Consider the following 26849-nt stretch of genomic DNA (forward strand, 5'->3'; position numbering starts at 1 on the left):
CTTCATAAATAATGGCCAAATACGTATCCTTATTAGTTTTAGGACCAATTTTATTTTTATTTTTTAATATTTTCCCAATGCACAACAACTTTTACATAACATTTCAGCCATTTATGACACCTTTTTAAGCAAATGATTGCTTTGATTTTTAGGGTATAAATAGGGTGAAACAGTTATGCCGTGCTACATTTTTATACAGTTTATAATATTTTGATAACCTTTAAACCAAAGGAAATTCAATGATGTCATCGTGGATGTCGGAGGTATCTAAGGCATATGTGTAACCAAGTATATCAAAATCTATAAAAAGCTGTTCCCTAGCCATGACACAATAATGATACACCTCTTCAGCAAAATGCTTTAGTTCATAGTAAAAAGAAGATGTCACAATATTCAGTTTTAGACATCTCTAATTGACATTTCTAATTATAAAGCATGCATTCACATGTCCTACAACCCCAGTCCATCAAATAGGACACTCAAAACATGTTGGTTGGAATTAATTTCTCATTCGCCAGTCCAATAACTGGACATCTGTCAAAACAACACAATTCTCAATATTGGCAAGAGGTACGCTTTCTAAAGCAAGAAACAGCATCACTGTACACCCACAAGCAATGACTCGGGTTTGGGAGAAAAGCTTTGGTTAGTGCCTGGTGTAGTAGGAGCATTTCTTTGTGCTGTTTGTCTACACAAAGCGGCTGTCACAGTGGCACATCCTCATGCTGGGGAAGTCTTTTACTCAATAGTCCATGTTGTCTAACAGATATGATCACAGAGGCTGGCATAACAAAAAAAAGTGTGGTCAAAACGCCAGCTCTTGTCAAATGAGAAGCGCTTTTAATCATGAGAAGACTATGAAATAAGAAATGAAGCAGCAGTCCAGCTATAAGCACTACCCTCACATACTAATCAAAGGGCTCGACAAAAGACGGCCTAAAATCTAAAAGAATAAAAAGAAATTCAAAGGAGGCCCCATGCTGGTCGCGGGCAAACTGATCGGCAGCACATCAGTCTGTCAAAAGCTACAGGGAATGTCAAAAACACTACTGATCTCTCTCTTTCTCTTCTAATGTGATCAAACAGGGGCTGGCTCACTGAAGGGGGTCAAAGGAGAGAACGAAATGTGCAGAAGAAGTGAATGGATGCTTTGGTGCACAACAGGAAGCCGGCCACCAGTGGCACAACCGAGCAGTGAGCACAAAACACACTGAGGATCGCAAGCTTCGCTCCAAGGCTGGGCAAACAGTCAGGGGTAAGGGCTGAGAAAGGACCAGTTGCCCGGGTGAAGGAGGCCTGCTGATCCAACTATGTCCACGTCTAAGCCCATAAGGTGCTCTCCTGGTGCTACTGGGATCCAACGGACTGGAGAAGCAGATGGTGGCAGGAAGGAAAACAACAAGTACTTTTACATTTTGAACGTGAAAAGGACAGTAGTAAGAAGGGTTTTGGCAGACGTAGAGGTAGTAGAATGGAAGTGTTCTAATTTTGATGAGAAAAGGGCATTTTCTTGTAGATCTGATGTAAAAGTTCTGCTGGAATTCATAATGCAAGTCCGTAGTTTATGTCAATGGAATCTTGGTCAACCAAATTTTTTTGTGGTCGACTAATCATTTGTATTTGGCTTGTAAAGGTTCTATGCGGACGGTAGAAAGGAGAAGGCAAGGAGAGAAGTAGCTAAACATTGTGGTGGATTGTGAGTTTAATCTCGCTTCTGTAATAATAATGCACACACTCACAGACACACACACAGACACACACTCACAGACACACACACACACACAGACACACACTCACAGACACAGACACGCACACACAGACACACACACACACACACACACACACACACACTCACAGACACACAGACACACAAACACAGACACACACTCACAGACACACACACAGACAGACACACACACACACAGACACACACACACACACACTCACAGACAGACACACACGCACGCACACACACACACACACACACACAGACAGACGCCACATTCATAAGGTGATTGAATCTTATCTAAGAACACACCAACTTTTTACATAAGAACACGCTCTTTTCAAGTACTTTTTGTCATTTTGTGATAATTATTTCATAATTTAATGTAACCCTAATCTTGAGCATGAATTTAAACTGCATCTTTGAATTGAATGTTTGCTGTTGTATTTAATGTAGCATGCCAGATATTGAGCCCAAAACAAAGTTCCCTCTAATCTATTATATACTTTTTGGATGCTTGTACAACCCTTTTCCATCTAAATAAGTAAATTGCATGGATAATTAGCCCTTTGGATCCTGCAACAAGTGTTTGTGGTCTAAAAAGCTACTGATGCCAGGCAATGAATACAGTTTTAGTATTCAACTGGAATACAGTACAAAAACATGAACTTTACAATGTATTGTAAGATAAGTTCAATAGTGCAGCAATAAACCCAACATTATTTCCAGTTTGTCCATAACATTCTGCCAATAAAATGGGGGTGGGGCAGCAGTGATCGGACACTGTTCTTGGAACTCTGCCTGGCACGCCATTGTGCAGGCGCGCGGTAAAGAGATAGAGGGAAAGGTTGAGGAAGGGTGGGGGTGGCCTCAGGACCGCTTCAATGGCCACCCCAACGGTGGGAGGGGCTGGAAAGCAACAAGGTACTGGGCCAAGTTGAGGCCTGGCTAAAGAGGGACTTCTACTCGGCCTGTCATGATAATGACTTTATCTACATATCAGTAAATTAATTTAATTCAGTGTCATTTTTATGTTCTTATTTTGTTCACTAAAGGTGCATCGTGCAACATTTCTGGTGGAGAGTATCTGAATTGCCTGGAATGTTCCAAAGTATGGCATTAAACTTATCCATCTTCTCAGAGGAGCAGATGTCGCTGTTTGAATGGCCGCAATTAGCAAACCGCAAAGACTACCACAAACTATCCAGTCTTATTCTGTATAAATGCTGCAAACCCTGTAGTTTAGACTTCTACAAACATGTTCTGAAATGCACAGGATCTTAGAGTCTTGAGTTTTGAGTCTTCGCTCAAAAGCTAATTCTCCTGGACATGTTCAAAATGTGCACTTTGAACAGAATACTGCCATTAAAACGCAACTAGACATTTTGCAAAAATTGTGTAGCCTTAGTAAGAATGCATGTTTTTCAAGGTATTTTTAAAGCAAATATATTTGGAAAAATCTGTATAATATGATATTGTGTAACATAGTTAAGATAGCATTTGAGACGCTGAGCCTCGAATAATCTCAATATAGATACAAATTAAATGTTTAATTGTTTATGTCCATGTTTTAGCTTACATTTTTGTTTTAAAATATCGTACAATCAGGAAAGGGTTTACTGGGATTATCCTGCATTAGAGTTATAGTGTTGCAAAGCAGCTTCAATAGTATTGTTTATCGTGATAAACTTCCAAATGTGTTACCAAGACAGGTCTGACAGTTACAAGGTTTAAATATACTCTTAATGAATCCCCAATCGGAGCAGGGTCATATGTAGGAGCTTGTCTGACTAAAAATGACCTAATGACACAAATTATCTTTCGTGAGAGTATCATTTTACCTGTCACCTAAGGGCCACGTAAGCCCGAGGTCTGGGTGTGGAGACATGTCAACTGGCCATTCAAGCCCCTCGTCTCCCTCTTGTCAACCACACCAGCGCCTGCGGACAAGGCCGAGGACACGAGGCATTCCACAGCAGATTCAGGTAACATTGTCAACACTCTTAACATTATTTGATATGCTCTACAAAAACGTATCTGCAGCTTGTGTCTCTACGAAGCTTTATCGTAAACTACTTTGTAGAAGCTTTAAAGTATTTAATCAGAGCGCAGAATGGAGAATTTTAACTGGGAAAATACCAACAGCAATGTTTACTCCAATTGATTTTTATTGTATCCACAGCAGATTTGACTATAACTTTATACTTTTAGCGAAGCTTTTATTTTATTAGCTATACCATTTTTACTTTTATTTCATCAGAGAACAAAAAAGCAGTATTTTGAGTATAAACATCTGAAAAAATTGCAAGCATTTATAGATCTAATGTATTTATTATTACTATTCATTATGATCTCACGTTTGCCTTCAGTTGGCCCCATTCAAAAATGTCTATTATACAGGACAGTAACAGTATCCCCGCCCATTGACCCTTCCCCAAACTAAAATCCAAACCCAAGGCAAAATCACTTTCTTTTCTACAGCCGGAACAAAATAACTAGTCTACTTGAGGGCATAGGCAGAGCAAAATAAACTTTAATTGCTGTGGAAATAATTCCTTTACCATAAAACGGTCTGTAAAGACTGAGCTGCTCCTTTGATCGCTCCAGTGACTGTTTATGAAGTCACTATGGGATCAACTTGGGCCTAGGGGCAAGGCCAGCCACTAGAATTCCTCAGTACATTTGTTTAGCAGCAAGCCAAGTCCAGAGCAGCACACAAACGCAGTATTGTTCGCCCGCTCTCACTGGTCGCGCTGTGAGAGTCAGAAGCTGAACGGACAGGACACAGAGTCGTGGGACCAAGCATGGACCCTAGGGAGAGATGCCCCAACAGGGTTAAACATCAAACCCACTTTACACTGCACTTCCTGCCAACAGTGTCACTAGCCACTAGGTAATGGCCAACTATTATCGCTTTTTTCACAGTCCAGGGAGCTGTTCTTCAACTTCCTCGAGTAGGAATGCCAAGATGAAATGGTTAATCGGTAATCGTGATTGTTCGGGTCACAATATTATCAAGAAAATAATAGGGTTGTTGTCGATTTAAGAAATTCTTGGTCGACTAAATTACCTGTGTGTCGTTAATTGAGTACAAGTTGAGCTGGCAAATGATGATCAGACCCAGTATCTGGCTGGATTACACTGACAAGATCACAAACTATTAAGTAAACAGTGTATTCATCTGTGAAACGGCAGACTAAACTCACAATTCAATTCCAAATCTCAAACTAACTCACTCAAAGCCTTCTCCTTCATGTTGTGGTCCATATCAATCCTCATAATCCAGATAAAATAATCAGCCAAGTAATAAAACTCTTGGTCGACAGAGACTTCATCAATCAATTACTGACAAACTACTATTGGTTTGGTCATGCTGTCAGTAATCTTTTCTTCTCAATGATCGTGGCAATAAAATGTTATAGTCCTAAGAATATTTGGAGCAGATTTATCAGCTCGGATGTTCATGACTGGAGTGTTATAAACCCCGAGAGATTCATGTTATTTGATTTGTTTTTTATTAGAAGCGAGGAACCACATAGCTGGCTGTAACCTTCAGGGCATCTGGCCTCAAATCTAAGAAGATTGCAAGTTGAGTTGCAGTAAATACAGAGGAAAACACATACATACAGCAGATGAAAAACACGGCAGCGTAACTAAAACAGGATTTCACCGCTTTGCAAAATGGATAATTTTGTACACAACATTTTATAACAACCCTTAGAATTCAATTAAAACTGGCTCATGGTTCATTCTAAAGCTGATTAGAAGTAAATTGTGAGTCCTACATGGTACAAATAAACAGAGAGGGCTAAAGCGTTGGTGGAAAAATATGTAAACATGACATTTATATACAGAATATATATAGTAGAACATACATTTTTCAAAGTTCCATAAATGAAACAAAACACAACAGCAGGTATGTGTTTGAAGAGCAAACTTTGACACATTTAAGATGCACATTTTATATTCAATTCAATTTGTAACGCCCAAAATCACCACAGTTGCCTCTGAGGGCAACAGTGAAAAACAGATGTTGATGATGATAAACAGTGTCCATAGGGACGAGGGGCGATGTCCCAGGGTCCCTGTCCTTAGACCTTCCTTCTCGGCCAGGAAAAATATATATTTTCTTAAGCCTGATTAGATCAATAATTGTTACGATAATTCAGATTGTGTGGGAATATTGAAACATGCACCACGTAGAAATGCATGGCTCATGTGCCGAGTCTTGTAGAATCATCCAATCCAATAAGTGTAATTAAGTTTCAGAATACGTGGCTAGGCCTGTCATGATAATTACTATATTGACCTATCGGAGCTCAATATTTATCAAATGTTTTCTTTCTTTTTCTATAAGATTTGAGCAGTAGAGAGTGAAATAAGTAACACTCACTACTCATTATTGACACCAGCTAACAAAAAATGTCTATCATTGTGCTATTTTTGCCAATGCAGCTCACGTTTCAATTTTCTCGTGATGTTTTCTTTTGCACTTCAGAATGAGTAATCGTGACAGGCTTGACGTCCCAATAACAAGGTGCTGGTCAAAGGCAGCGAACAGTGCGTCTTTTGTAGCTGGGACAAGGACGACCAGCATCTCCTGTCTGCAGCCGCCTGTATCTGAGTCAGCCAGCCTGGGCCCAACCTGGAGAGGCCTGTCATCACCGCCACAGAAGCCCCTATTCATCCTCATAAAGACAAAGACAAAGTGTACAGCAGTCATCCATGGCATCCCAGGCATCCAGATATACACCGGCGATATCATTTTAGGCTTTTGTGCCGCTGGGCTTTCTTTCACCCACCATCAGAAGACCTCCTCTCACAGCTTTCACCCGTGTCAGGGATGTTTTGGTTGCTGGGACCTCACAGTGTTTAACCAGCCGGTAAAACATGTGGCGTATAGAGGTGGCTATAACATCGTGCGTGCTGTTTTGAAGAGGTGAAAAATGTGAGTGTCGAGTATGATGTTTACAGTGAAACATGCTACGAAAAGAGCTGATTCAAAAAAAAATGAAGAAAATATAATGTCAACTTTGAAATAATGGTAGATGGAAACAATTAAACCTGAACTAAAATGTTCAAATACATGTTATAACACATTGCACTTGGACTAACATAATATAGTCTCCATATCGTTAGCAGGAAACTTAAAAAAAATATTGAGATAATCATTTTTGTCAATATCGCCCAGCCCTAGTGGCATAGTGGAGGAAGAATTACAATGGCGACAACTTATTGAGGATTTGTACATTAAATTAAGTCATGGCATGACAAAGTTACGACAAACTTGACACTACTAACTGGAATGTATAACAATTCATATTGATTGTAATACATAATTGCATAGAAAGCGATTTTTACACACTCAAACCATTCCCTCCACCATTTTATTCATTGTTCTTTCACACAAGCTGCCCTGGGGTAGACATGGAAACGTGGCAGCCAACTTGTGATTACACCCACAAAAACGTTACCAATCGCTTATTCACACACCTCATTCACAGATAAGCATGGTGGGTTAAGTGTCTTGCCTAAGGAATTGTAGAAATTATACTTTTTCCCTTTAAATGCCTTAACAAGAAGCCTTTGGTGTGAATTATTCCAAATCATTAAGATATAACAGTTATTTCCTCATGTTGGCTGCACTGAAACGGACCAAGGCCTGTGTAGTTCCCTCAGGTTTTTTGTTATTGTTGCAACAAACAATGCATTTAAGCAAACTGAAGCTTATAACTCAATATATTGTAATAACTCATGATATTATTGTATGACTTGTGATGATGCCATATCACAACATTTCGGTTATCGTTGCATCCCTGCCAACGTGGACAAAAATTGCAAGCAATTTGAACTCTTAGTTGTGTTTGTGAAGTTTGCTTCAACGTAAATAATACATAAACTAATAAACACATGTGTTTGTTCTGAATAACATTCCATTATTTGGAGTTTGTCAATCTAAACTTCTGAACTCACTGGTGAAATCTCCACCTGCTGACATAGCAGTGCCTCTTCCCTTTCCTCTCCTCTCTGTGGCATGTGTGTCACTGCTGATAAAAGAAGAGCAGATAAGAGCAAACATAACCTGTGACGAGGAGTACAATTTTTGGAAGTGGACATCAGTTTACCGCAATAGAATAAGGGAGATGAGAAAACTCAATTGGGCGACCCAGGATTAATTTAACATAAGTGAAAACGTTCCCAGCAATAACATGGAATTAGAGTTCCTGTTGGTATTGCTACAACCAAACATACTTTAATGATCTAGAAATTTGAAAAAAAAAATCTGAAATAAAACTGATCAAACAACCAATTTTGACCAAGATTTTGCTGAATAAAATGATTATAGTCCAATACGAAAGTACAGTGGACGTTCCTTTTCTGTTGAGGCCCAGGAAAACAAGAGTGAATGTAAATAAATCTGAGTTGTTGACATGGGCTGAGAGTTGAGGGGACAGGTGCCACAATGACACCAGCGACCTCAAGGGGATGTATGCATCCCATAGCGGTGTCCCCTTTCAAGATGGACACTGCAGGGGACAAACCAGTTGGTCTAAGCCAGGGTGTGACATGGGCTGGTTAGCCAACAGATCTAGTATTGTTTAACAGAAGAGGCAAATGATTCCAACTGTTTCCTAGACAGTGACGTATGCCATATGATCATCCAAATTTGATTTCACTGCTTAAGCATGTGAATATCTTCAGTATATAATATATGATAAGATAAACTTGACTGATGGACTGATCTCACAATGTGGACAATAACATACAGTACACAGACAATCCCGACAGTAGAAAATATACTATACAAAAAAGTTGAAAACACTCATATACAACACAATAGAACTTCTTAATGTCTAACTTAACCTAAGCCATGCTGGATAAATGCAGCGCTGGAATGTCTGAAATGTAATCTAATATAGTAGCTCAAAAGAATCTATTAGTCTATGTTTGACCAATAGGCCCTGCTCCTGGCTGGGCTTTTTCTATTGGCCCGGAGTCAACGCAAAGTGTCTTGCTAATCCACCAGTTGTCTGGCTACGCTGAAAGTCACCTTTGAGTCCAGCTCTAGCACTGGTGTCAGGAATCCACAAGCTCTTTGCATACCAAGCGGCCGGATATCCTCTAGTTAAAGATGGCTCTCTAAGCCAGGGCCATGTGTTGGTCGGCTGGGGAGGGTGTGAAGGGGAGCAGCCTGGTTTTGGGGGTGGTGGCATTGATGTACAGGCTGTGCTTAAAAGGCCAGTAGAATGACATCAGCATCACTTTGAACAGTCATAAAACTCAGAAGTGCAGAAGGGCCACTGCAGCCCCATGGAAACAGTTTTTCCACAGATCCTCAAAGCCGCGCACGCTGCCAGAGAGAGCAGTTGCTCCTGCCCTGAGCACGCCAATGTCTGAATCTGTGAATGGCCTTTGTGCAGCTCCTGGGACAGAACAAAGTGAGTTCAGGTTACTGCACTCCTCCTGTTATTGGCCCACATTGTCTCTAATTATTCCAGAAAACATTGACACAGCATGTGTGGTCCCACATTTATACCCTCCCCTCTCTTCCCGGAGCTTAGCTAAGACGAAAGAAGCAGAGAGGCGCAGACAAGTTACAGGAGTGAGCATGGAGGATCAGGAGAAAGACTGCAGGTTTTCAATAAACCAGAGTAAAGCAGAGACCTCAGGGGATTTCCCTCACCTTGCCCCATGCCACAACATCCATCCATCCATTTTCTACCGCTTGTTCCCTTTCGGGGTCGCGGGTGACTGGAGCCTATCCCAGTGACTTCGGGCCTTAGGCGGGGTACACCCTGGACAGTGGCCAACTCGTCACAGGGCCAACACAGAGACATAGACATTACAGACAGTTCACGCTCACATTCATTCACTAGGGCCAATTTAGAGTCACCAATCTTACCTAACACATGCATGTCTTTGGACGGTGGGAGGAAGCCGGAGAACCCGGAGAGAACCCACGGTAACACGGGGAGAACATGCAGACTCCACCCAGAGAGATCATGTGATGTTGGTCTGGTCCGGGAATCGAACCCATGATCTCCTTCTTGGGAGGCAAGAGCGCTAACCGCCTTTGCCACCGTGCACCCCCGATATGCCACAACATATCGTGAGTCAACAACGCGCCAAGCCAACTCAAGCAAATCCAGAAACATATGGAGCAGGATTCACTCCTTTCAGAAATACAACCAGAAAAGGGAAAGCATGCCTCTCAAAAACTTTTAGGTTTAATCCCACACTTTTGATTTGAATTCTCAAGCTTTAGTGTTGTCTGGGTGAATCCAACACCAGCTTTTGCAAAACAATGATTATGACAAATGCATGCACCTTATCAACTCCTCTACCTATAAGCTTTGATGGAAGCAAGGCTGCAGCGTGAAATGTGTTGCAATCAGAAAATAATGTCTCTCAAAGTGTGAAAAGACAGCTTCAAGTCTAGAAACGCTTAGAAATGGAGTAAACAGCAATGCAAGCAAATAAAGTGTATGCTCCTGTCATCTGAGTTACCGTAATAGGATTAGAGCGTCTACTAAAATTGCCAAAATGTTTTCTCCATTTTCTTGAGGATATCTGACTGCTGGAGACATGCCACTTCAGGAGTGACAATTTGCCTGTGCCACATGCCTGTGGGATGCAGACAGGATAGGGCTGCATTGGCCCGTATTTTTCTGTCATTGCCCTCAACTTCCCATTTCTCAAAACAGCATTGTGAGAAACTGGATTCCTTGACATGTCCAAGGACAAGTTATCATTAGCAAGCCAAGTGTGTTGACAAACCGCCCACAGACTGTCAGGCAAAAGATAGTACACTTCTTGTCTGGCAACTTTTTTATACATTGCTATGAAGAGTGCCGATTTTACAGTAGATAAATAAAGCTTTAAGCGTGACAGAGAAAGAACATTGACTCTGATCATATTCCACTTTCTTCCTGAAAAAGAAACTGCAATTTTATGGAACTTAGTGAAATTTCAAGTCACAAGTGGTTGTGTGACCAGAGAAATGAACACAACTTGATAGAAAAATGAAAGGACAGCACAGGTTGAGCAGATACATACATTACCAGTGTACACCAGCAATCAATGGAGGCTCGTCAGCTTTACTAGTTTTAGCACAATACAACCAACTATTAGCCCATTTGTTTCTTTAAAGGTCATGCCAAGACAACTCTAATCCATTTTACATTCTTAACTGAGGCAAGCAATAACCTTAATATGGCTGTTTGATGTATTATAGCTGCAAGGCATGCTTTAAACATGCCTGCATTTTAAAATATCACATGTAAAAGTAACAATACATTTTCCCATGATTAGGATTATATTCTCAAATGAGAGGCAGGAATCAGTATTCTTTTCACCTTATTTTATGGTGACTGCATTTATATAAGTGGTAAGGTAAGGTAAGGTAAGGTGTAGGGAGCGGAGTACACTGTTTTAATCCCTTGTGAGGGAAAGGCATTCTCTGCATTTGACCCATCCATCAATACTGCTGGGGCGACTGGTCAGGAGCAGTGGACAGCTGCCATACTCGGAGACCCAGTTTACCTATTGTGCATGTTTTGGGTTAATGGGAGTAACAGGAGCGCCCGGAGGAAACCCACCAAGGCATAGGGAGAAACATGCAAACACCGCAGAGAAAGGCTCTGGCCATCCCAAGAGTTGAATCTGCAACCTTCATGCTGTGAAATGTGAATGCTAGCCACTCAGCCACCATGCCGTGCACAGGTCCTTTATGCCAATATGCTAAATATGTTCCCAGGCCCCATCTCAGAAACTACAGATCTATGTAATAATGTCCTTCTTTTTTTTATTTAAACATTAGTTGTATATTGAAATCCTTAATTATGTCCTCACAAATAGCCTAGCATGCACCGCAACATAAAAACATGCAGAATTCAAAGTAATTACACAGTTAAATTGAGTGATAATTCTAGCTGTACCAAGTATTTGGAACGGATGGGGTTTCCCTTCTTTTATAGGTCCTGTGACAGTCAGTCTACACAGAGAAAACAAGGAAGGCCCTTTTAAAGCAATAACAAAGGCTTTGTTCTCGAGTCCGGACGTCTCCTTTTGACCTCAGCATGAACTCTAAATACATAGAAGTGCAGCTGTTTATCACTGAATTATCATCAAAGCAACATACAATGAGACAACAACAAGGGCGAGGAGTGAAAACTTCAATTCGAGGAATGCAACTGTTACATTTCTCATCATGCAGCTTCCGGTGTGTCCCGGTGTGTGACTCTGAACCGTCATAAAGCTGTCACTGTCTTCTCATACAGACCATGACAGAGAGAAGACACCTCCACAGAAGACACAACACTGTATAAACTTTATACAGAACAGAGCCCAGTCTGTTCTACCTGTTGTGTACTTTAGAAACGCCTATTGGATTAACTTATCATCACAACACAGATAAAAGCAGTTTCCTGCTCCAAGTCCTTCATCAGAAACTTAAATAACTCTTTTTAAAACCGCACTTCACACGTTGGTTTTGTATAGGGAGGTGGCCTCAAACTTGCAAACAAGTACCAACTAAATATGTCTTCACGCCATGCTTGTGCAAGGGAACACTTCACCTTTATGTGTATTGGAGCAGATTTAGCTTGAAGGCTTGCAATTACATCATCATTGAGTTTTACAGTGCTCCATATCAGGGCCGGCATTACTCAGAGAGGCCTTTGAAGAGTTTGGCCCTGCCCTGCTCCGTCTTCAGCCCTCCTCCTTCCTCCCGCCTCCTCCCCCCTTGGCAGTGCCTTTGAAGTGAGCGCGTGGAGCTGTACCGCGCGCCTCACCCGCCCGGCCTGATCCTATCTGCTCAGGCGGTGAATTTATGAGGTTTACACCCGCAGCAAGGCTCCTGGCTCCTATTCACCCTGAAGAAGGGGCAGCGCAGCTTGGACTGTTCATGGGAGGTGATGTTAAGGTAGAAAGAACATCATTTTATTCATAAGTGCAGAAAATCCATTGAAAGCAATATTGACCTGGTTGAAAAGAAAGTGTTTTTGACAGATACAAAAGATTTTTGTACAAATACAAAAAGCGAGCGCTTCTAGGATCAGCAAAAATAGCATGCAGGTGTTCTTCATGGATGAGGCCAAGACACATTGAGTATTGAGAAGAAAAACGGACTAAAAGTGAATATTAAAATTTACTAGGTAGTAAAAATGAAAGAATTGAAGCACTCTGTAGTGCAGAAGAAAAAACTGCCCTGACGAAGTCATGCACATGCTGTCTATGTAAGATAAAGGCAAGGCAAGTTTATTTGTAGAGCACAATTCATACACAAGACAATTCAAAGCGCTTCACACAACAGGAAATGCATTAAAATCACAAAACAGATAAAGACGAGAAGAGTGCAAATGAAATCCTTAAAAAAACCTTTTAAATCTTAAATCTACTTGTGAGATTTACGAGTGCCTCGGATGATTTGGATTTGACTGCCTTCTATATTTTATTTTCCACTTTGCAAGTAATTGCACCCCCCTACTACTCAAGGAGTTTTTGTTCTCATTGCTGTTGTTAATAGAAAAGTAATTTCATAAGAGTGAGACAAGACAATACGAAACATGATCAGGTTATAATTGGATAGAACACTAGAAAAGAAAAGCTTTTCAGTGCTTCTGTCTCTTATTATTAGACTTTACAATAGTAAAATTGCAAAAGCATTTTTTGAAAATAGGGCAAAAGCTTGATACTGATTAGAACATTAATAAATAATAATGGTGGGCGCACTTTCAGATCTTGACGGCATCCCTGATCCAAAGGAAGATACTTGTTGTTCTCTGTGCCTATGACATTGGCAATGTCCCAATCCATGAGGTGGTTCTCTTGCTTGCAGTGGTCGGAAATGCTTGAGCTTTTGTAGTCCTACTGCTCCAAGTAAGAAGACAGCATGTACATCTGTGACACTTCTGAGGAAGGATACAGAGTGCATCCAAATGTACAACACAAACATATATACAACATATATTCTCAAAACTCTCCATAAAATGTCAAATTTTCTTCTGTGTGGAATATTTCAGAAGCGATACTTAAATACGTATCTACGGTAGTTTCAATAATACTCCTACATGACATGCAGCAAGGAACCCAAGTACCCCCTGGTTGGATAAACTGACATATGGCCAAGTATATGTCTCTTCATAATCAAGACTAAGATAAGAGATGTTTTTATTTTCAACAAGATGGGTTATAGGAGCTTTACTAGAGGATCGTGTGATAAACAATGAAATTAATATGTAAGCATTTTAGCATGTACAGTGCATGGGGAATACAACACCCAAGGGTACCAATGTCCCTCAGTAAATTCATGGTACTGGAAAACTACAAGAAAATCCTATTTGTCATCCTAAATATATGGCAAGCATGCATGTGCAGGAGAATATAGTAATACATCTTCTCAGCACAGCTAGCGTAGCGTTCATGTTACCCCTACAGCCATTATATAGAACCGGAAATAAGTTTGTTTTCATCCAACCAATCCATCATTTCCTGACCCCAATGTGTTCCACAGCATCCTTATTACTGCTGTGTCTACCTGCTGCTGACAAACAACCACCGGCTCTAGTGCACGGATGGGGGTCGGTGCACCATCCGATCCAAGTAATTGACCCTTTCCACAGTTTGGGACAAATCTATTACAAGAATTAAAAAAAAGACGTGGTTTTGAGCCCAGAGTGAACAGATATAAGCCATAATCATTTCCAATGCAGACGGCTGAGCGCAGCACCTCTAATACTGGATTGTTGCACAGGCACTGAATAAAACTAGACTAGAAACTACATGTTAATTACTTTGCAAATGTCATACAGGCATTTATGAAGGCAAAAAGCTCCAGACCGGCTTCCAAATGATTCTAAACCATCTAGATCTTTTCTTATGGTACAAAGCGATCTGGCTTGCATTAATTAAATCTAGTTTACATTATATTTCATATATTTCTGCACTTTTGTGTTTCATTTTACACACATTTTTTGTGCGATACTTTAACCTCAATCAAGACATTTACCTGCACCTTATTGATGGATTGCAAAAAGTAAGATCTGATTATTTCATTAGTATACTTAAGGGTGCACTGTGTAACTTTTCTTGTGGGGAGTCTGCCACCTGCTTGTCTCCATGGAGATAGTAGCGCTTTGCTAGGAAAGTTCAACTACATTTAACCATGTTATAACATTGTTCACTCATCAAAAACATACCTGGATTTCTATACCTGGACGAATCCTGTGAAGAAATTCATCTCCCCAGCGTCTAAAATGAAATACTAGATTTGTGATGTCATAACTAAGTAGAGCTCCGAAATCTTCTGCTTTGTTTTCAAGAACTTAAATCATCGCCAGACTCATTCTGAGTAAACACAATAATGCAGAATATTTGTCATTTAAACTTATCTCACAGGTTAGATCTTTAAAGAGGCAAGCCTAACCACGGTAAGAATACAAGATGTATAAGGTATTAGAAAATACCTTATACAAGCAAACTAGATTATGCCATTCATGACTGCGGAATTTTCGTCCACCTTCAGCAGATCGCGGACCCTTCAACCCACAAATGACATAGCTCACCTTTAAACAAATATTTAAATATTTATTTTTTGCAACATTAACCAGCCCTACGACAGCGTATCATTGTTTTCTACTAGCTGCATTGTTTATATCTTCAGAGCAACAATGAATTCTCAGATAAACTTCAACACAATGGAGGACTTATGGACTTGAAGCATACTGTATAATTATGTAATGATGTACACAAAAGGAAGCACTTTGTACCTTGTGTTCTTGAACTTATGCGAGTGTCACTGAGCTGTGATAAGACCTCCATGTTTATAAAAATAAACACAAGTTGTACATTGCCGGCACACGTAAGACACTGTCCTCCGCAGCGAAAGAACTCCCCGGGCAGATACCTTTATAGTCTATTGGTCAAAGCATTCGACAAAAGATTGGCCTTGTGCGGTTCGTCAGCACATTCCTGGTCTATATAACAATGACTCCCTTTGCCTGGACGAGCCTCGGAGAGCATTGTGTAGCTCATAACCCTCGACCCTTCAGCCTTTGTCCTGCAGAACGGCCGTGTCCATGGATCAAAATGTGGGCTGAGAGGATGGACTGGACCTTCAGCTTGCCGATAGACAGATGCCACTTTGAAGGCAACATCCATCTTTGAGAGTTGTGTCAGCTTTTGTCCATTACAAAGACAAGAAACAACTTAAAGACAACCATTTTACTAAAACCAAGTAGTTTATCAACAAAGTCTACTAACCAGTCTTTCATGACTAGTGGTACAGGTCAATGTGTTTTCCTTCAATACAATGTTAAAAGTCTTTGAGAAACTCCACTGTCATTGTAAAACACTCCAGTCTAATTGATGTGTGTCTGTGTCTGGTGTAATCCCATGTAAAATCAGTGTCACAATAATTACAATATCGACTTATCTTTCAACTTACAACAGTTTGAACCAAATTTGTCCTATATTTTTTTTAGTAAAATGATTTGAGCTATAAGTAGCTTCAAAAACTCATTATGGACTCTTAACTAATCAACAGAGAACAGTCATGCCCTGTGCATCAAGCCGGAGAGCATTGGGTCTCTTTGAGTTATCAGCAGACAAACAAACAAGACGGTGTCAGAAAAACATGTTTTGAAGCTATATAAAGGCAAAATAACATGAAATAACATCACTATTACGAGACAAATCATGGCTTTTGGGTTCAGCTGCAGTATTTCTACAGCTCCTCACTAGAACTCTGAGCCTGTGGCAGAGACAAGACAGATGGTATCAGACACGAGGCATTCATACCAGAAAAAAATCAATGTATTATCAAAGGGAAATGGACATGAGGGAATAATGGTCCCTTAGGAAATGTTTGAGAATCACAGCTTGCAAAGCACTGCAGGGGCTAGATAAAAAAATGAAACAAAAGTAAAAACAAAATCTGAAATACAGCCTAACAATTTAGAATAAGTGATAACACTCAAGAGTAGTTTGCAATACATTTTAAAGGTGCACTATGTAACTCTTTGGTGGAGTTCTGCCACCTTCTTGTCTCTTCTTATTTCTTCCTTCTAAGACTTTTATTCTGTATAATAACAAGCATAAAAGCACCTTGTAATGGGATCTACTGTGTGTTTTTGTGGAGGGTGTTAAGACAGGAAAAGAGAAAAATAGTTTAGTCTGTTCTATTCTGAAAAGGGGAGAATTGCAGCCTCAAATTACTTTGGCTGGCACATGAAAGCGAACCAGGGTGGCGGTTAAGAGACGATAGCACTTAAAATACAGCTGCAACCGCCAAGCCAATAAATGGGAAAGAGTAGGGAGAAGCACTTAGAAACATTTTAAACCATGCTTGTGTACTGCTACTGTTGCTTCGGAGCTGGGAGTGGCCCGAGCCCTGGCACCTCCCGTCTGGGACCAGCCCATTATGGCCTCTTCGGGTTTTGAGCCTGTGGTGAGAAAGCGAGCTGGATGTTTGAAACCACTAACGCTCTCATTATAGTCTAAATGCAGCGCGACACAACTCATGCCAGCGCCAAAGGTAGGAGCGCTACTACACTCTGGATTATTGTTGTATTGGCTCGAAACCACCACGTCGTACTTGCACAACCGGGGAAAAAATACTTTTTATAATCTCTACAAACTCAATTTTGATAGTAAGGGAAATACTTGAGAGTTGATACCACAGTGATGATACAAAACAATGCAATGTTAACAACACAAATTTATATAGATCAAGACTATTTCAAAACAATTCAGGAAAGGTCCAATTTGAATGTGATTTTTTTCTGTCTATACTGATACTTCAGATGAGTACCTAGATTTGACTAGGAATAGTACAAGGGCATGGAAATAAAAATAATCCTAGCTGCACAGGGCCAGAGGAAAATGGGCCTCATTTGCATGGCAGTTGTTTAGGAAAAATGTTTGTATAGGTTAACAGAGGATTACTACTAAAGACAAGTTTTGATGATACTTTGATACCCAGTTTAGTTTATTTAGAACACAAAAATATATATAAATATGTATGGATATTTGCAGTTGCACATACGGCATCTACAATAGTTGGAAAAGGAGTGGGTAGAAGTGCAACCTCTCAAAACAGTGTTTACCATGGTCCTGAGAACAATGTTTCCAACATGTGATGATGAGGATTTTAGACCACATCATTTGATTTTCAATATAAAACAATAATATTACATTGTCTTGAACTAGTTCTATAACCATTTGTTTACAACTTTAGCTGAAGTTCAGTATCTTGTATGAATTGATTCCGTAGTGATGCTTTCAAGTAATACTGGTCTAAAAGTCTAAAAGTCAAATTATGAATGAACTTCAATCAAAATGCATTGCTTTGCTGCTGTAAGTGGTGAGTTATAAAATTACATTTATACTGATTTCGTGCAGTTCTAGAGCAGCCAGTATTTTGGTAAACTTTGCAATATGACAATAACACTGGCTCACTGGAGCGTCTTTAAACAGTAAGAAGAATATTAATAAATGTTTTAAATATCTTGGGCTGAAGTCTAAACTACAAGAATATCAGTTAATTTTGTTTTAAATATCCATATTTGTTTGTTTGCATAGAACATTACATTACTTTGCAACCACTGAAAATGCCATTTTGATCTGTAGTGATTTGTCTGTCCTTTGATTTGTGTGCAGCAACACCTCCATCTGGTCCTGTCTCTCCATGCCACTGCCACGTCCACTAGCTCGCATGCTTACGGCACAGGGCCTGGCTGAAATCACAGGCAGATGTGCATCCTTCATTCAGAGCACCGCCGCTCATCTCTCAACAGGAAGGACAATTTAGCATTGCAGAGACAGTCGAGGATGATGTGCAGCAGATGGAGATTCCCTTCAAATCTATCGCATTGTGATCGTGAAAGCTGAAGTGTGCAGTTATCAGCAGCAGCAAATATCCACTCAAAAACGGACAACCAATACGTCTGTTTAGATGTGCTGCGCATTTTTGACCAATCGCCAAGGAGGCTACCACACCTGCTGTGCCATGACCGAGCGGCTTAGCGGGCTCTAAGCTGCTGTTGTGGAGTGAGTGACCTGACTTGGCAGATGATGATGCTAAAAAGTCCAGTGTATGAATCACAGCACGTGGGGTAAACCATGTTACTTTCAGATCTTATGTTGTAATCTTCTGCAGTGTTGGAATTAGTAAAGATCATTAATTGGGGAGGGAAGAAGTGATTACAGTACTGAGCCACTACTAAAGGAGCTGAGTGGGATTGGCACATGGAAAGGCAAAAACACAAGACACAGAATCTGATATATAAGATCAAATCACAAAAATGAGAGCTCTAAGTGAAGAAGCTTAAAATAACGCTAATCTTCTAGTCTAATCCTTACAAAATTAATACAGCTGAGAAAAGTGTTTGGCTCCGTAGCTCGTCTCTAAAACTACATTAAGTGACCAGAAGTGGCTTTTTCTGCAAGCAAACGCTCATGTCTGTCACTTGTGCCTGGTTGTTGTTTTTTGGTGTTATTTATTCAAATAGAACTTACATGAAGTTTACATGCATTATTATGGACCTATGGACTACACCGCACACCTCGGGCCTGAGCCACAGAAAGTTGTTTCATTGCTTTAACTGGAATATTCTACAATATACCATTAAACATATGGATAGGCGACCGACAGTAAAAATAAGAACGTTTTCAAGGTATTTTTGACAAATAATACCTGCCATTGAAAAAATGGAGACAGGCAGACTTAATACAGTAAGTGTAATGTGAAGCGTAGCCTTCCACTGATCGGATTAGTTTACCATTATTGTTGCAAGACAGCCAATGCCTTAACGAAAGTCTCAGCTCATGAAAAGCTTCAATTTAAACCATATTATAGTCAAATATTTGTCAATGATTGTCTACTGTGTACTCAGAAACAATGTGAGCTGTATTAAAAAGTCTGTTTTCCATTGTCACTCTGGTCTGCACTGCAGATGTGTTTGTTTTTCTGCCCTGGGCTTGTGAAAGATCTGTGAGCATCCATAGTTAGAACAAAATCACTTTCAACAAACGCATGAAGAATACATTATTAAACCAATAAATACGCTAACTATTCTCTATAAAAGATAAACAGATGAACGTTAAAAATGTCAACAGGTGAAAATCAATAAAAAATATAAGACCACACTAAGGTAAATATCCTATAAAAATAGAATGCGCATCCATTATTCTCTTAATGTCAGGAAACTGTGATTGCTCCAGTTATTGAGCTGTCAAACTGGCAAAAGTGGGGACCAGCTTGGAAAGCCTGAGGTTTTGCCCTGGTAATCCATCCGAGTTGTCCCCTTAGAGCAGAGTGCGAAGCAAATTAACTTAATTTATTATTTTTGGCCCGGTAGCGTGTGCCACTTTTCACACTCTTTTGGCAAAAGGGAGTGGTTGTTAGCTTTGGGGAATTAGCAAACGAGACTTGGGAGCAGAACTGTGGTGATCATGTTAGAGTCTTTGCGGGGGGAACGCTGTCAAGCCCCCTCTCCCCTGTATTTGAACCCATACCTGCTGAGGTCTGACCACTACTGTACACATGCGGTAATGCAAACCCCATGAGGCCCTCTTCCAGCAGCTGAATAGAGGCACTACAAGCCCCATAAACTTTAGGCAAATCAAATCAAGCCACCTTCTCACTGCACACGTGGAAACTCCAAAAACCTACACACCGAAACGTCTGCAGAGGTCACCACGGACAACCGACTTCACAGGAACCTAAATATTTGTGTTGAAACTGCTTCCAGCGTAATGCTACCCTTATTACAACACCACAACCATTTCCCAACACGTTACTGCAATGTTATTTCACGAGTATAGAATACGCAAGTGGGGGAATTTGATAGTGGCTTAAAATTATACAGCGATCGCGGATGGTTGTCACACATTGTCAGTTTTAGATGTCATAACTTTGGATAAACAGCGGGCACGGTTCCATGCTGGGACAAACTGGCAATGTTAGCAACAAAAAAAGCAAGCTTAAATAGATGTGGTTCGCGACGTAAAGCTGAGGTCCGACATTTCTGTGTGGTTAGCGTGTGGCGCCAAACATAGTAGCTGAGTATCCCTTCTGTGATGCCCCTTTTGTTCTAAGTGCACCGCAACATTTTGAGTGGAAAAAAAGTGCCAACATGGAATGAAAAGACGTTCTAAGAATTCTGTGAACTTTACTAGAAAATATGGCATTGTTATAGATAGACAGTAGAGACATTTAGCATTGTCACAAGCAAGAAGGCCTTTTGTGCTATGAATCTTCCATCTAGGTGATCCTGGCCAAAAGATCCTGGCTTAAGATTGATCCTGCTCCTGACAAGTTTCCCTGAGGCACCGATTGATGGATATCATGTGCAGAGAGCGAATTTCCCTACTGGGATGATAAAAACTACAATAACAAGCGATATACTGGTATAAATGAGTTGTTTTGACGTGCATTTGCAAATGAGCTTCTCCATCTTTGCATGATGAGGCTGATCACACACTCTCTCCTCCATTCCCTTGTGTACTGTCCTTTTTTTGCTTTTTAAAAGGTCAGAATACGTCAAACGCTCAACAAAGCACACCACACACTTGTAAGCTATATACTAGTTATGTGACTATGGATTATGACCACCAGGAACCACGTTTAAAATTGAGTGCAAATCAACATATTGCGAAAACATTGGTGCATAAGTTATGTGAAGTTATTACTGTTATGTTAGGTTTGCAAATGTGTTACTGGTGGTTTTCAGATACTATAAAGTGATATGTGGTCGTACTGACACATGATGCAGGGCAAGAGAACAATGTTGAACCTGATCGTTTCACTTACGCACTAGATTTTACTGCTCGCTATATCACAACTAAAATCTGCATACAAACAACATAACCCCATCTGTATTAAATATGATTGGCCTATGGTACATTGTGATGTCATCTGAAACCCAGCACATGCTCAAACTTTATCCTAATACATGGAAAGACAAACTGAGGCATGAAAACTGGTCACTGCACTGCACACTTGTCACTACACTGCACACTTGTGGTCACTACACTGCACACTACTACACTGCACACTTGTGGTCACTACACTGCACACTTGTGGTCACTACACTGCACACTACTACACTGCACACTTGTCACTACACTGCACACTTGTGGTCACTGCACTGCACACTTGTGGTCACTACACTGCACACTACTACACTGCACACTTGTGGTCACTACACTGAAACACTTGTGGTCACTACACTGCACACTTGTGGTCACTGCACTGCACACTTGTGGTCACTGCACTGCACACTTGTGGTCACTACACTGCACACTTGTGGTCACTACACTGCACACTACTACACTGCACACTTTTGGTCATTACACTGCACACTACTACACTGCACACTTGTGGTCACTACACTGCACACTTGTGGTCACTGCACTGCACACTTGTGGTCACTACACTGCACACTACTACACTGCACACTTGTGGCCACTACACTGCACACTTGTGGTCACTACACTGCACACTTGTGGTCACTGCACTGCACACTTGTGGTCACTACACTGCACACTACTACACTGCACACTTGTGGCCACTACACTGCACACTTGTGGTCACTACACTGCACACTTGTTGCACACTTGTGGTCACTACACTGCACACTTGTTGCACACTTGTGGTCACTACACTGCACACTTGTTGCACACTTGCGGTCACTACACTGCACACTTGTGGTCACTACACTGCACACTTGTTGCACACTTGTGGTCACTACACTGAAACACTTGTGGTCACTACACTGAAACACTTGTGGTCACTACACTGCACACTTGTGGTCACTACACTGAAACACTTGTGGTCACTACACTGCACACTTGTTGCACACTTGTGGTCACTACACTGCACACTTGTGGTCACTACACTGCACACTTGTGGTCACTACACTGAAACACTTGTGGTCACTACACTGCACACTTGTTGCACACTTGTGGTCACTACACTGCACACTTGTGGTCACTACACTGAAACACTTGTGGTCACTACACTGCACACTTGTGGTCACTACACTGAAACACTTGTGGTCACTACACTGCACACTTGTTGCACACTTGTGGTCACTACACTGCACACTTGTGGTCACTACACTGAAACACTTGTGGTCACTACACTGCACACTTGTTGCACACTTGTGGTCACTACACTGCACACTTGTGGTCACTACACTGAAACACTTGTGGTCACTACACTGAAACACTTGTGGTCACTACACTGCACACTTGTTGCACACTTGTGGTCACTACACTGCACACTTGTGGTCACTACACTGAAACACTTGTGGTCACTACACTGCACACTTGTTGCACACTTGTGGTCACTACACTGCACACTTGTTGCACACTTGTGGTCACTACACTGCACACTTGTGGTCACTACACTGAAACACTTGTGGTCACTACACTGCACACTTGTTGCACACTTGTGGTCACTACACTGCACACTTGTGGTCACTACACTGCACACTTTTGGTCACTACACTGAAACACTTGTGGTCACTACACTGCACACTTGTGGTCACTACACTGAAACACTTGTGGTCACTACACTGCACACTTGTTGCACACTTGTGGTCACTACACTGCACACTTGTGGTCACTACACTGAAACACTTGTGGTCACTACACTGCACACTTGTTGCACACTTGTGGTCACTACACTGCACACTTGTTGCACACTTGTGGTCACTACACTGCACACTTGTGGTCACTACACTGAAACACTTGTGGTCACTACACTGCACACTTGTTGCACACTTGTGGTCACTACACTGCACACTTGTGGTCACTACACTGCACACTTTTGGTCACTACACTGAAACACTTGTGGTCACTACACTGCACACTTGTTGCACACTTGTGGTCACTACACTGCACACTTGTGGTCACTACACTGCACACTTGTGGTCACTACACTGAAACACTTGTGGTCACTACACTGCACACTTGTTGCACACTTGTGGTCACTACACTGCACACTTGTGGTCACTACACTGAAACACTTGTGGTCACTACACTGCACACTTGTGGTCACTACACTGAAACACTTGTGGTCACTACACTGCACACTTGTTGCACACTTGTGGTCACTACACTGCACACTTGTGGTCACTACACTGAAACACTTGTGGTCACTACACTGCACACTTGTTGCACACTTGTGGTCACTACACTGCACACTTGTGGTCACTACACTGAAACACTTGTGGTCACTACACTGAAACACTTGTGGTCACTACACTGCACACTTGTTGCACACTTGTGGTCACTACACTGCACACTTGTGGTCACTACACTGAAACACTTGTGGTCACTACACTGCACACTTGTTGCACACTTGTGGTCACTACACTGCACACTTGTTGCACACTTGTGGTCACTACACTGCACACTTGTGGTCACTACACTGAAACACTTGTGGTCACTACACTGCACACTTGTTGCACACTTGTGGTCACTACACTGCACACTTGTGGTCACTACACTGCACACTTTTGGTCACTACACTGAAACACTTGTGGTCACTACACTGCACACTTGTGGTCACTACACTGAAACACTTGTGGTCACTACACTGCACACTTGTTGCACACTTGTGGTCACTACACTGCACACTTGTGGTCACTACACTGAAACACTTGTGGTCACTACACTGCACACTTGTTGCACACTTGTGGTCACTACACTGCACACTTGTTGCACACTTGTGGTCACTACACTGCACACTTGTGGTCACTACACTGAAACACTTGTGGTCACTACACTGCACACTTGTTGCACACTTGTGGTCACTACACTGCACACTTGTGGTCACTACACTGCACACTTTTGGTCACTACACTGAAACACTTGTGGTCACTACACTGCACACTTGTGGTCACTACACTGAAACACTTGTGGTCACTACATTGAAACATTTGCAAAGGTTTTGTGCAATATAGAAGATCCAAAACTTCATATTTTCCACCATGGGAAGAAAACAAAGGGGAAATCCATTCTGCACGCGCAGCTCTAACGCGTTTAGAAGCTTGTCCAGACGTTTGGGAAAGCCACGGGACAGCGGGACAGCGGCGGGACGTGCGGTTAGTTCTCACGCTGCTCCGTTCAATAAAGCCCAACTCCCGATAGCGGTCCAGACGCGTCTTGACCGCACCTACGAACAACACGCACGCGGGGGGGACGCGGCATCGTATCGCGTCTAGCATTACCGCGAGCAACATGCTACGTCAAAGTTCACGCAAACTCCCCCCCCCCCCCCCCCCCCCACACACACACACACACACACACACACACACCCTCCCCGCAGAAACGCACGCGCGTGGAACCCAGTGGGCGCTTGCAAGTTGCAAAACTTTCGCCCCCCGAGCCCGTGCGCCCAAAACGCAACGACCCCGCGGGACCGTGTTTCTCCTGTGAATGAGAATTCCACTAGATAGGAGCCATCTTGTGCCCGCGGAGACCATCCTCACGCGTACGAGCCGCCACGCAATTTCTGTCAGCCTCCCGACGCGACGCGGGGCAGAAGCAGGGGAAAAGTTTTACCCAGAGCTTAGCCGCGCGGTCAGCTACGGGAGCGGAACGCGCCGATGCCGCTTAGAAGAAGAAGAAGAAGAAGAAGAAGAAGAAGAAGAAGAAGAAGAAGAAGAAGAAGAAGAAGAAGAAGAAGAAGAAGAAGACGGTAGTTGCACGTACTTGGACGATCTCCCCCTCCGCGCTGATCGTCGCTCCGGCTCGGGAGAAGCGCCCCTGCAAGCCCGTCGTGTAGGTTGTATAGTCTCCATTGGGACTGGACTCGAAGAGGACCACCTCGACGAACGCGGTATCCTTGGAGCGGGCGCCGCTGAGCGCGGAGGCGAGCACCAGGGACACCAGGAGCAGCGAGTCGGCTACGCGATCCAAGCCTCTCCGCGGTAGAGTCATCATCTTGCCGGCTGGATCTGCGCCGAACGGGACATAATTTCACACGGGATCAATGGTGCGCGGGGGTCCGGGCGGTAATGTTGGCGGGGGGTGGGGGGTGGGGGGGTGGTATCGCGTCCGTCGCGTCCCGAAAGCGCAGTAGCTGTGCCGTAAAGCGCGCGCGCGGGTCTGAAGCGTGTTTATTTCACCACCGCGCGAGCCTTGTCAATTACTCCGCTCGCAAACGCTGCCTCTCTCTCTCTCTCTCTCTCTCTCTCTCTCTCTCTCTCTCGCTCCCTCGCTCCCTTTCTCGTTCCCTCGCTCCCTTTCTCACCCCCCTCCTCTGTCTCTACAAAGCGGATCTCCTTTGATCTGCAAACACGTGATTTTTTTCTCTTTTTTTTTCTTCTTTTTTTTCTTCTAGTTTTTTCTTTCTCTCCCTCTTCCAAAAGGGTTCTATCCCCACCCACCAATCTCTGTGACCCTCTCCTTTGCACTCCCCTCTCTGAAGCACCAGCACTCAGTTAAGGAGGCACCGCGGACAGCGCCGAGCCGCCGCCAACAGATTTATTGCTGGGGTGAAAGAGACAAAATAGTGAAGTTTGCTCGCATTCGTGGAGTTGATCATCAAGCCGCGGCGGTCACGTGACGCGCGCGAGGCTCTTCCCTCGCTTGTACCTGCGCGTAGCCGCAATACCACCTTAAAACAAACACTACCCTCTTCAGGACACTCCACTGTTTAACCTAAAGCCCGTACGAGGTGTTCAACTGTTTACTACTAAAGCTGAATGTATTTGATATTGTGCATGAGGTGCTTTTTAGCATTTGCTTACTGGGCACATTGCTCCATACTGTGATACTTATGAGCCATTTTCATTATAGCAGTATTTACAGTTTTTTCCCCCCTGAACAACTGCTGTAGGCTGTAATCATTCTCATTAACATCTCACACATTACACTGCAACATATGATTTGTCATCGAATAGGTGATTACAACAGTATTACATTTAAATATGCTACATTAGCCATGCGACATGCAAAACATGTTTAACAATTTAACAATGGCACATTCACATAGCATAAACTCACATTTAGATCACATTTAAATGCATATCTGACAACATTCAAAGTGCAAGAACCTATACTACATACAGTAACTGGGCTACATATTGGACAATTCACAAATTGCAAT

General features: G+C 42.1%; 1 protein-coding gene across 2 annotated transcripts in view; it reads right to left on the bottom strand.

Annotated features, from left to right (window-relative positions):
- Positions 1-25732, bottom strand: part of znrf3 (zinc and ring finger 3) — an 84387-nt gene extending 58655 nt beyond the window's left edge. For both annotated transcript variants that reach the window (XM_072432425.1, XM_072432424.1), the window contains exon 1: positions 25451-25732. In XM_072432425.1, the coding sequence (XP_072288526.1) occupies positions 25451-25681 (231 nt within the window). In that variant the 5' untranslated portion in view covers positions 25682-25732. The remainder of the gene's footprint in view (positions 1-25450) is intronic.
- Positions 25733-26849: the final 1117 nt, after the last annotated feature.

This window comes from Eucyclogobius newberryi, unplaced genomic scaffold (assembly GCF_026437365.1).
Source record: "Eucyclogobius newberryi isolate DKJ021-1_F unplaced genomic scaffold, fEucNew1.0.hap1 SCAF_6, whole genome shotgun sequence".
Taxonomy (NCBI): domain Eukaryota; kingdom Metazoa; phylum Chordata; class Actinopteri; order Gobiiformes; family Gobiidae; genus Eucyclogobius; species Eucyclogobius newberryi.